At 40.8% G+C, this 12,886-nt stretch overlaps 1 protein-coding gene across 1 annotated transcript in view; it reads left to right on the top strand.

Annotated features, from left to right (window-relative positions):
* Nucleotides 1–233: 233 nt before the first annotated feature.
* Nucleotides 234–12,886, top strand: part of zte38 (zebrafish testis-expressed 38) — a 36,235-nt gene continuing 23,582 nt past the window's right edge. Inside the window, exons 1-4 of the mRNA XM_060829865.1 lie at nt 234–281; nt 2,602–2,694; nt 6,149–6,293; nt 11,042–11,105. Of these exons, the coding sequence (XP_060685848.1) occupies nt 261–281; nt 2,602–2,694; nt 6,149–6,293; nt 11,042–11,105 (323 nt within the window). The 5' untranslated portion in view covers nt 234–260. The remainder of the gene's footprint in view (nt 282–2,601; nt 2,695–6,148; nt 6,294–11,041; nt 11,106–12,886) is intronic.

Below are 12,886 nucleotides of genomic sequence, written 5' to 3'. Positions count from 1 at the left end.
TGCCAAAACTGCAAGTGCAAATTCCATCCGCGATTGTCCACAAACGCGAGGCAGTAGAGATGTCTAAGGATGATATCATACGGGCCTCATTCCAGTATAGAGGAGAATGCAACAGACACTGTCACAGGACTGTGAGAACTCAAAGTCCTCAAAGAAATCGAAGATTTCCTACCTGGCAGCCAAAGCGGCAGTGAGGGGGAAATGGACCCAATGACTCACATCCAGACAATTATGCCAGCACAATAGGAGGCAGACGCCAGATGACAGAAACCACCCAACAGGTACACAGGATGGAGAGAGAGGGAATTCGAGAAGTGGAGAAGGCTTGAATGTCAAGAGGCAGGCACTCGGTATTTCAGAGATGACAAGATCTCAAACTCTTGGTTTGAGATGTCGACGGGTGAGGTAAAGTCTTGAAAAAGGCACTCATGAGTGTTTCAAAAAGAGAACGAGACAACAAGTAATGGACAGGTAACAGAGCAAGATGACGTGCAATAGACAGGTAACAGGGAGAGAGAGACACGACAGGTCATAGATGGAGGACAGATAACAGAATGAGACAACAGGTAATAGACAAAGGACAGGTAACAGTGAGAGGGCAGGTCGTAGACTGAGGGCACGGAATAAGTTCCACCATTCTTAATTTAATGGTGGGTCACTGGTGACCAATTTAAGAGGTAACCTCTAGTGAAATTGCAAAATGTCCCCCAACCAGCAGTTGAGAGCCCAGGAACCACTTTTCATCTTATTTGGCCCTATATTTCACTCAAGGCAGCATTGCAGATGTTTTTTTTTCGCAAAGATGCTCACGCAAGCGCACTTAAAGTATATTTTCAATATTTTGAAGGTTTTGCATCAGAGATTTACATCCTAAAGTGATTATGGAGATTAAAAGAACTGCCAGTAACATTGATACATTCAAGTCTCCATATGGACTCAAGTAAGGCTTTCGACACTGATTAGCATGGTTAGATCTCATGGAATATAGGGAGAACTGCCATTTGGATGCAGAACTGGCTCAAAGGTAGAAGACAGGGTGGTAGTGGAGGGTTGTTTTTCAGACTGGGGGCCTGTGACCAGTGGAGTGTCACCAGGATCGGTGCGGGGTCCACTACTTTTCGTCATTTATATAAATGATTTGGATGTGAGCTTAAGAGGTGTAGTTAGTAAGTTTGCAGATGACACCAAAATTGGAGGTGTAGTAAACAGTGAAGAAGGTTACCTCAGATTACAACAGGATCTTGATCAGATGGGTCAGTGGGCTGAGAAGTTGCAGATGGGGTTTAATTCAGATAAATGTGAGGTGCTGCATTTTGGGAAAGCAAATCTTAGCTGGACTTATACACTTAATGGTAATGTCCTGGAAGAGTGTGTCTGAACAAAGAGACCTTGGTGTACAGGTTCAAAGCTCTTAGAAAGTAGAGTTGCAGGTAGGTAGGATAGTGAAGAAGGTGTTTGGTACGCTTTCCTTTATTGGTCAGAGTATTGAGTACAGGAGTTGGGAGGTCATGTTGCGGCTGTACAGGACATTGGTTAGGCCACTGTTGGAATATTGCATGCAATTTTGGTCTCCTTCCTATCGGAAAGATGTTGTGAAACTTGAAAGGGTTCAGAAAAGATTTACAAGGATGTTGCCAGAGTTGGAGGATTTGAGCTATAGAGAGAGGCTAAACAGGCTGGGGCTGTTTTCCTAGAGCGTCGGAGACTGAGGGGTGACCTTATAGAAGTTTACAAAATTATGACGGGCGTGGATAGAATAAATAGACAAAGTCTTTTCCCTGGGCTGGGGGAGTCCAGAACTAGTGGACATAGGTTTAGGGTGAGAGGGGAAAGATATAAAAGAGACCTCAGGAACAACGTTTTCATGCCGAGGTTGGTATGTGTATGGAATGAGCTGCCAGAGGAAGTGTTGGAGGCTAGTACAATTGCTACATTTAAAAGGCATTTGGATGGGTATATAAGTAGGAAGGGTTTGGAAGGATATGGGCCGGGTGCTGGCAGGTGGGTTGAGATTGGGTTGGGTATCTGATCGGCATAGATGGGTTGGACCAAAGGGTCTGTTTCCAGGCTGTACATGTCTATGACTCTATGACTCCAAGTAGACCATGCTTAGAAAGCATTGTCTATTTCTGGTAGCCATGGCATAATTCAAGCTGTGGAACCAAATACACATTCTCGAGAATTAATGCTGCCTGATGCATTAACATTTTAAACAAGAGTAATTTGTGTATTTGAATACATGTGATATTCAGTACAGCTTAGATATAAGATTCAGCCCAAAAGGATAGAAGAGTGGAAACCATCAGCAATTAAGGATAAGTTACTTTCTTGGTTGAAAAGTTTAAACTGAAGATGAAATGGGATTAGGACTGTTGTTGAGATTAAACACCAACACAGACTGTTAAAACAAATGGTCTGTATCCATATTGTAATTTATACATAATTCAAAATACTTTGTACTGTAAATACAACTTTAAAGTATATAAATGATACAGCAGCTCTCACTGTGTTCATGTTGGATCAGTTACTGTTCCAAGATTTTATGTTTCACATTTATTTTGAATTCTATCTTTCAATCTGTGCTATGTCTTCCGACTATAGGATTATACTTCATTGGAAACAACAGAAAAATCTTTTCCTGTTTTCATGGCAACAGCACAACAAATGCGGACCTCTGAGAAACAAGTATCTGGGGTAATTTTGTATTCAGACTAAACATAAGTATTCCTGCATAGTTTATTACTAGATATTCTAGACATTCAAATTAAATTGTAAATTACGTTGTGTATATCAGATATGGTTTATTTCAGTGCCATTTTATTGGAAAGAAAACTGTTAATTTCTTATACTTAGGCATACATGTGTGCCTAATCCATCTGTCAATATAAATATATTGCTTTATCTTAAATATCTTATTTGTATGTACTTTTCTATCTGAAAATTTTCGGCATTTCGCCTTTTTTTTTCCACATTAAATCAAACTGAAGCATAAAAATGAAATAACTGGATTCTTTTTGATTGTCTGCTATCTCTGTCAATCATTGCTAAGCTCTCCTAATTTCACATTCAGTTAAAGGAGTTCTGAAGAAGAGTCATATCCAACTTAAAACGTGAATTATGTTTCTATTTCAACATCCAGATTTGAGTATTTTCAGCCTTTTTTAAAAGATTTTGCAGTCCATTATTAAGGATGAGATCGTGGAATACTTGGAAGTGCATGGTAAAATAGGGCAGAGTCAACATGGCTTTGTCAAGGGTATGTCATGCATGACAAATATGTTAAAATTCTTTTGAGGAGTTGATGAGCAGGTCAGACAAAGGGGAGCTAGTGGACATGATTTATTTGGACTTCCAGAACGCCTTTGACAAGGTGCAATACAAGAGGCTACTTAATAAGATAACAGCCCAAAATATTAGGGGCAAAGTGCTAGCATGGATAGAGGATTGGCAGAATGCAGAGTACTTTTCAGAGTGGCATTTGTAGCTAGGGGTCTGTGTTGGGACCAGAACTATTCATGTTATATGTTAACAATCTGGATGAAGGAACTAATAGCACAGACACAAAGTTTGCAGATGAGGCACAGGTGGTGTTGAGGAAGCAGGGAGGCTGCAGAAGTATTGGACAAGCTCGGAGAGTGGGCAAAGAAGTGGTAGATGGAATTCAATGTAGGAAAGTGTGAGGTTATGCACTTTGGTAAGAAGAACAGAAGCATACTTTTTTCTAAGCAAGGAAATGCTTTGGAAATCTGAAACACAAATGGAAATGGGAGTCCTAATTCAAGGTTCTCTTAACATTAACATGCAAGTGCATTTGCCTTCCTAACTGCCAAATGAAATGTTAGCACTCGTTTTGAGAGGGTTAGAATGTACTGTTGAGGCTGTGTAAGGCTCTGATCAGATCACATTTGGAATATTGAGTGTTTACAGCCCCAATTCTTAAGAAGGATGTACTGGCAATGGAGGGAGTCCAGATGAGGTTTACAAGAATAATCCCGGGGATAAAGGGCTTGTCATTTGAGAAACAATCGAGGACTCTGGGTCTGTATTTAGTGGAGTTTAGAAGGCTGAGGGGGCATCTAATTGAAACTTACAGAATGCTGAGAGGCCAGGATAGAATGGACATGGTGAAGATGTTTCCACTGGTAGGAAAGACTAGGGCAGTAACTCAGAGTGAAGGAATTACCTTTTGGAACTGAGATGAGAAAGAATTTCTACAACCGGAGAGTCATTAATCTGTGGAATGCATTGTCATGGCAGGCTATGGAAGCCAAGACATTGAGCATATTTAAGGTACAGATAGGTTCTTGATTGGTTAGGGGATCAAAGGTTACTGGGAGAACGCAGAAGAATGGGGTTGAGAACTATATTAGCCATAATTGAAAGTTGGAGCTGACTTGATGGGCTGAATGGCCTAATTCTGCTCATATGTCTATGGTCTTGGTCATATGTTTCAGTTTTGCCATTGTGACTAACAAGTATGTGTTTCTTTGCTGAAATAAGTTCATTTCCTGTGGTGGACTTCAAACTTTCACCGCTGATGCTTCTCCATTTTGAATTTCCTGCAAATGTGCTGTCGACCAGTCTCTTTGAAAAAGAGAACTGTGGACCTTATGAGGAGACATGCTCTTCATAAAACTTGGCATAATTGTGCCTTGTGATACTGACACAACTGAACACTTGTGCTTGTACTATGTTACCACAACCCCATTTTCCTTGACTCTTAAAATAGCAAATAAGTTGAGCAGTTATTTGTAGGGTTAGCTATATAATGTAGAATATGTGTTCAAATAAAGGTGGTGCTGACTTTTGTTAAGACCTAATTCTTAATTTCAAAACAGTCTTGGTCATTGAGATCTTCAATGTTTTGGCAAGGAACTTTGCATAGTATAATTTCAATAGACAATAGGTGCAGGAGGAGGCCATTCTGCCCTTCGAGCCTGCACCACCATTCATTATGATCATGGCTGATCATCCTCAATCAGTATCCTGTTCCTGCCTTATCTCCATAACCCTTGATTCCACTACCTTGATGGCTCTATCCAACTCTTTCTTAAACGAATCCAGAGACTGGGCCTCCACCCACCACTCTCTGGGTGAAGAAGTTTCTCCTCATCTCTGTCCTAAATGGCCTACCCCTTATTTTTAAGCTGTGTACTCTGGTTTGGGACTCCCCCATCAGCGGGAACATGTTTCCTGCCTCCAGAGTGTCCAATCCTTTAATAATCGTAGACGTCTCAATCAGATCCCCTCTCAGTCTTCTAAACTCAAGGGTACATAAGCCCAGTTGCTCCAATTTTTCAACATAAGATATTCCCGCCATTCCAGGAATTAACCTCGTGTTTTTTCCTGAGTTTTACACCACAAATTAAAAAGCTTGCAACTTTTCATGTTTTTAAAATGTATTGATATTATTTCTATTATTATTATTATTACTATTCTTGGTATAGATGTGCAAAGAACAGAAATTCTACTGATAGCATTACACCATTACAAATGCTGTGGGGCAGAAAACATGTTGATTCCAAAAGGTTGAATACCTATGCCAATAATAACACAATAGAACTGCCCAGCCAGCAGAACATTTGGAATCTTTGTAATTATTCTGGCATGACATTCAAACTCAGACAACAAGAACTGGATCAATTGGTCGATATTTTTAGTCAGTCTGTTCAGACATGTTATGACAGACTTCTAGAACAGCTAAGTCTTGTACCCAAGCTTTCTAGCTCAGAAGTAGGGACACTACCACTGTGCCACAAAAGCCCGCAGGATCAATTTGTAAAAAGAAATGTTGTTGGCCCTGAATCAAGTGGCAACTCATTGCATTTACTGGTGCCCATCTGTGGCAGAGAACAGCAACTACACCTGAGCTTTATGGTGATGTACCCAGCAGGATGTCTGTGGAAAACTGGGAATGCCCTCAAGCTTAAATCTAGTTTGCAATGGAGAAGAAGCATCCTCAAACTCCTTAAGCTGGAATTACTATTGTTGTCTGACAAAGAAGGACCTCAATAAAGACATATTTTACTTCAATTTCTGGTTCTTCCACTTTCTTTTTGTCTGGGAACACAATTTCTGGACTTTTGTAAATACTAAGCTGATAGTAAGGTGTATTTTTCCACTAATGTATTTTTCTTTGTGTTTCTAGTGGAATGCAATATTTCCAAATGATGTAACAACACAACACCAATCCCTTGTTTTCATTAAGAGAATGATGGCTGTGGGAGTATCATGCATTACATATCTACGTGGGATATTTCCTGAAGATGCCTATAGAACACGATACTTAGAAGGTACATGCATTCCTGATTTATAATAATACTTTGTTAACCCTGAGACATTACACCAAAGCAATGATCCAATTATGTAGGCTACAACACTTAAGTTATGTTTGAAGGTGTTGATTCCAAGAATGTGGAACCAAAATAGAAATGTTCCAAATGTAACTTGGAGATATAACTTGCTAAATCAAAGTAAAGTAGAAGTTCTCTAAAGTTACTTGCTGGATTTCTTAAAGTTATAGTGAATAGTAAAATAATATTCAACAGAGTTTGTTTACTTAACTGCTTGTTTGCTTATAGTGTTAACAAAGTTACCAAAGGATATATTTCAAGCCAATGAATCGGGATAAATGTAAAATTCTATTAAACTGCTCAGATAATGTGTCCTATTTAATTTATGATATTCATGTGACATTTTCCTGTAGAATATCTACATTATTGAATTCTTTGAGAAAGTGGCTAAGGAGGTGGATGAGGGTAAAGCGGTAGATGTGGTGTATATGGATTTTAGTAAGACGTTTGATAAGGTTCCCATGGTAGGCTACTGCAAAAAATACGGAGGTATGGCATTGAGGGTGCATTGGAGGTTTGGATTAGGAATTGGCTGGCTGGAAGAAGACAGAGGGTAGTAGTTGATGGTAAAGGTTCATCTTGGAGTGCAGTTACTAGGGGTGTTCCGCAAGGATCTGTTTTGGGACCATTGCTGTTTGTCATTTTTATAAATGACCTGGAGGAGAGGCGAGAAGGTTGGGTGAGCAAGTTTGCGGATGATACGAAAGTCGGTGGAGTTGTTGACAGTGAGGAAGGATGTGGCAGGTTACAGCGGGATATAGATAAGCTGCAGAGCTGGGCAGAAAGGTGGCAAATGGAGTTCAATGTAGCTAAGTGTGAAGTGATTCACTTTGGTAAGAGTAACAAGAAGATGGGGTACTGGGCTGATGGTCGGATACTTGGTAGTGTGGATGAGCTGAGGGATCTTGGTGTCCATGTACACAGATCTCTGAAAGTTGCCACCCAGGTAAATAGTGCTGTGAAGAAGGCATATGGCGTACCGGCTTTTATTGGTAGAGGAATTGAGTTCCGGAGTCCTGAGGTCATGTTGCAGTTGATTAAGACTCTGGTGCGGCCGCATCTGGAGTATTGTGTGCAGTTTTGGTCGCCATACTATAGGAAGGATGTGGAGGCACTGGAACGGGTACAGAGGAGATTTACCAGGATGTTGCCTGGTATGGTAGGAAGATCGTATGAGGAAAGGCTGAGGCACTTTGGAGAAAAGAAGGTTTAGGGATGACTTGATAGAGGTGTACAAGATGATTAGGGGTTTAGATAGGGTTGATCATGAGAACCTTTTTCCACATATGGAATCAGCTATTACGAGGAGGCATAGCTTTAAGTTAAGGGGTGGTAGGTTTGGACAGATGTTAGGAGTAGATTCTTTACTCAGCGAGTCGTGAGTTCATGGAATGCCCTGCCAGTAGCAGTGGTGGACTCTCCCTCTTTATGGGCATTTAAACAGGCATTGGATAGGTATATGGAGGATGGTGGGCTAGTGTAGGTTAGGTGGGCTTGGATCGGCGCAACATTGAGGGCAATAAGGCCTGTACTGTGCTGTATTTTTCTATGTTCTATGTTCTATTACTTTATTGCTGCTTTATTGGCATCTCCATAATGTGGCTAATCTATCATTGCCCTGCTTCCAATGATCCCAAAAGAATTGATTCATTGAAGACAAAAGGGTGCCAATCCTATTTTCCTCCCAATGCATATTCTACCTGAGACACCTTTTATGGTTAGTCATACATACATTTGCAGAACATAGAGTATTTTTTGATTTATTTATTGTCACATGTAATTTGTGAAAAATGTTGTACAAGGATGCCAGTCTCTGGTGTCATTTAAAAACATCAAAAAATAAACCAAAACATAGAATATGAAAGCAGAAAATCAAAGAAATAAAGTTCAATGTTATGATTCTGTTCGCCAAGCTGGGAATTTGTGTTGCAGACGTTTCGTCCCCTGTCTAGTTGACATCCTCAGTGCTTGGGAGCCACCTGTGAAGCGCTTCTGTGATCTTTCCTCCGGTATTTGTAGTGGTTTGAATCTGCCGCTTCCGGTTGTCAGTTCCAGCTGTCCGTTGCGGTGGTCGGTATATTGGGTCCAGGTCGAAGTGCTTATTGATTGAATCTGTGGATGAGTGCCATGCCTCTAGGAATTCCCTGGCTGTACTCTGTTTGGCTTGCCCTATAATAGTAGTGTTGTCCCAGTCGAATTCATGTTGCTTGTCATCTGCATGTGTGGCTACTAAGGATAGCTGGTCGTGTCGTTTCGTGGCTAGTTGGTGTTCATGAATGTGAATCGTTAGCTGTCTTCCTGTTTGTCCTATGTAGTGTTTTGTGCAGTCCTTGCATGGGATTTTGTACACTACATTGGTTTTGCTCATGCTGGGTATCGGGTCCTTCGTTCTGGTAAGTTGTTGTCTGAGAGTGGCTGTTGGTTTGTGTGCTGTTATGTGTCTTAGTGGTCGCAGTAGTCTGGCTGTCAGTTCGGAAGTGCTCTTGATGTATGGTAATGTGGCTAGTCCTTTGGGTTGCGGCATGTCCTCGTTCCGTTGTCTTTCCCTTAGGCATCTGTTGATGAAATTGCGCAGGTATTCGTTTTTGGCGAATACATTGTATAGGTGTTCTTCTTCCTCTTTTTGCAGTTCTGGTGTACTGCAGTGTATTGTGGCCCTTTTGAATAGTCACCCAGAACGAAGGACCCGATACCCAGCATGAGCAAAACCAATGTAGTGTACAAAATCCCATGCAAGGACTGCACAAAACACTACATAGAATAAACAGGAAGACAGCTAACAATCCGCATCCATGAACACCAACTAGCCACGAAACGACACGACCCAGCTATCCTTAGTAGCCACACACGCAGATGACAAGCAACATGAATTCGACTGGGACAACACTACTATTATAGGACAAGCCAAACGGAGAACAGCCAGGGAATTCCTAGAGGCACGGCACTCATCCACAGATTCAATCAATAAGCACATCGACCTGGACCCAATATACCGACCACTGCAACGGACAGCTGGAACCGACAACCGGAAGCGGCAGATTTAAACCACTACAAATGCCGGAGGAAAGATCACAGAAGCGCTTCACAGGAGGCTCCCAAGCACTGAGGATGTCACCTAGACAGGGGACGAAACGTCTGCAACACAAATTCCCAGTTTGGCGAACAGAACCACAACAACGAAGACCCGAGCTACAAATCTTCTCACAAACTTTGAAAAATAAAGTTCAACTTTACAGCACTTCGGGCTAAGTGCTGTCAGGAACCTGGAGCAGCCTGCCACAAGTTCCCTCACTGCGCCGCCACAACAAGAGACCCCAATCTTTTGCACCATCTTGCCTCCATCGTTGCCACCACTATGCATCGTTGTTGGACCTTGCCAATGCAACCACTGCCACTGCAACTGGGTCTGGATTTGGACCCAATCTCGCCTCTGCCACTGCCTCAGTGAATCTGCGCTGGATGCAGATGCTGCAGGGAACCAACTCGGGTCTGCTGTAGCAGCCATGAATCGGCGCTGGGTGAACCTTGTCAATGCAGAAGCCACTGGGAACCCAAGCTCGCTGCCGATGCCATTGCCACAAGTGACCTCTTCACAAGTGGTAAGGGTAAAGAAGAAAAAACTGAGAAAAGAGAAATAGTGATGGAGGCTAATACAATTACAATATTTAAAAGGCATTTGGATGAGTACACGAATAAGAAGGGTTTCAAGGGATATCAACCAAATGCTGGCAAATGGGACTACATAACTTAGGATATCTTGTCAGCATGGATGAGTTGGACCAAAGGGTCTGTTTCTGTACTGTACAAATTTATGACTCTAAATGGAAGAAAAGAGGAGCCCTACCCTGCTGCCATCTCAGAGTGTAGAAATGTTAATTTCATTCCAGTGAACATCTGAAAGGTTTGCACTCGGTTTTCTACAACTAACATCACGGCAGATCAAGGACAACCCAATAAAGACTCAACTTTTACAATGCTCATGTGAATCAAGTTCACTTTTCCGTCAAAACTATATTGACTCCTGGTCTCAGAATGCATCAAATTCAAAATTCTCAGCCTTGTGTTATAAACTCTTGATGGCCTTGACCCTTCACATGTTTTCCCCCCAACTCTACAACATCTTTCAAAATTCTCTATTGTTCCAAATATGAATTATTATACATTTTGAGATCTTTTCATCTCACTATTGTGCCTTCTGGTGTCATGGCCCTTTGTTCTCCATTACCTCTGTTTCTCCTCTGCCCATTCCTCCTTTGAAATTACTTTGACTAAATTTTTGCTTTCCATTCGAATGCTTCCTTCTTTAACTCGCCTTGCATTTTTGACTAGGAGAAAGTGAGGACTGCAAATGCCAGAGATCAGAGTCAAAAAGTGTGGCGCTGGAAAAGCACAGCAGATCAGGTAGCATCTGAGAAGCAGGAGAATCAACCCTTCAAACTTAAGCTCTTTATCATAAGCTCTCCTGCTCCTTTTCTGATTACATTAGTAACTAAGGTCATCAATTACATTGCAATAATGGCTACTTGGCTCCTATAACTTATTGAGATTTATTCACAGCATAATAATTCAAATAGTTTTTGAATGCTGTAAATAAAAGTATGATTAATTAAATTTGGGTTTTCTATTTTTATATTGCACACATCTGAAATTTCTACACATAATTTTAATTATTGTATAATGTTTTTCAGGCATGTGTGTAAAAATTCTGCGTGAGGACAGTCGTTTTCCTGGAGCATCTAAAGTCGTAAAGTGGTCAGTACACCGTCTTTTACTTAAATGACATTAGAGTAAACATATGGTTAAATGATTTTTGTAAATCTAAATTAGTTAAATTACCTTTTAACACCTCAATTGCTTGTTCAGTATTAAACTCTATTCATTTGTTGTGAAACTTTGGAATATATTTTATTGTCCAGCCTCCTTGCAACTGTGCAAGGCCAACAGTGCATCAGGATCATTACAGTTAGACTACTGAGCTTTTCAGAAGTCTTTTAATTATGCTACGTATTAATATTCCTCAAGTTTCCCAATGGATTATGATGCACGGACATGATGATTTCTTCCCTTACCCTTTTAAAGCTTCACTGGACTTGGAAGGATCAATATAGAGTTCTACAATTGTCAATATAACACCTGTCAATTGGCTGGTTCTATGTCAATAAAGGAAATCTTTAACCAACCCCTGATTTCTCTGATGCATCATTAGACATTATGCTGCAGGCTCAGCAAGAATGTTCTGTAATCAGCAGACAGTATGAAGTAGCCTGCCTCAGAAACCACGAACACAGAGCTAGAAGTGACAGAAGATATCAATAGTAATAATGACTACGGTGTTCTGTTCCTGCATATGGTATTGCACTAAATTCTTCAGCTCTGAAAGGTCAGTGACATGGCAGATTCAACTTGGCAAATCCCTTCTATCTGACCTCCGGACTTACCCAACACGACATTCTTCACATCAACACATCTTGCAGGTGAACCTGTCCATTTTTATCAATAATGTGGAGTGCTGCTGTGGACTGTAGTGACAAGGTTAGAAGTCACATGATACAAGGTTATAATCCAACAGGTCTATTTGAAATCACAAGCTGATGAAGAAGCAATGCTCCAAAAGCTTGTGGTTTCAAATAAATATGTTGGCCTGTATTCTGGTGTTGTGACTTGTGACCATTTTTATCAAGACATCTGCTCACATCCCAATTTGACATTCTTTGCCATGTCACAACTAACCAGCTCAGTGACCCTTCACAAATTTTGCCATTCTATCCTCTCAACACATTAATGTTTTTCACACTTATAACATGTTTCTTTCTTTCCTTGCAGAAAAAGCGTACAAAAAGAAAGGTACCCAATCAGTCATCACAATCCTGACTGCTATGTAGGCACTTGGATTGAAGATCAGCAGAATTTCACACACAATCTTTGGTGTTGGAAGAATCAGTCTCCTAGCTACCTGTTGATAGAATGAGATATCAGACAGCTACATAAGATAAATCACTCATGCTAATTTAGTGTTAGCACACAATGGAAAAAGATAATTTCATAATGAGAAAACTAAGAACCCCCTCACCTTCTAAATAAGTTCTAAATAATGGGTGGCATTTAATGTATTAAAAGTGAATGGGACCAAGTATTGAAGCATGGAACAGCAATGGGTGATTTTCAGTGGAAACATGCCAAGTTTTGTTCAGCAGGAGACAGATGCTGACCCTCTGATTATTGATGAACAAGGCTGTCCTGTGACATCAACAGAAAATTTGTGATGTTGTGACAGCATTTTCAGAGCTATTTTACACACTTGGAGATAAATCAGAAAGGTTCAGTCTTACCACAAATGCTCTGATGTCACAGGCCTTTGCATTGATTTCTAAATCCATTGAAGCAGTAGCCAAATTAATGAAATTTCAAATGCTTCAGGCATCTTCATTTATGCTGGCCTTGACTGATGGCCTTTGCCCTCATTATACCAACTTAAAATGGACAACCACTTTGCATTAGCCATTCAGTACTTTACTGAAGCGCTGTTCATCTCT

Source organism: Hemiscyllium ocellatum, chromosome 9 (assembly GCF_020745735.1).
Source record: "Hemiscyllium ocellatum isolate sHemOce1 chromosome 9, sHemOce1.pat.X.cur, whole genome shotgun sequence".
In the NCBI taxonomy this organism is placed as follows: Eukaryota; Metazoa; Chordata; class Chondrichthyes; order Orectolobiformes; family Hemiscylliidae; genus Hemiscyllium; species Hemiscyllium ocellatum.
Note: the sequence above shows the minus strand (reverse complement) of the source record. Positions and strands in the feature narration are given on the sequence as shown.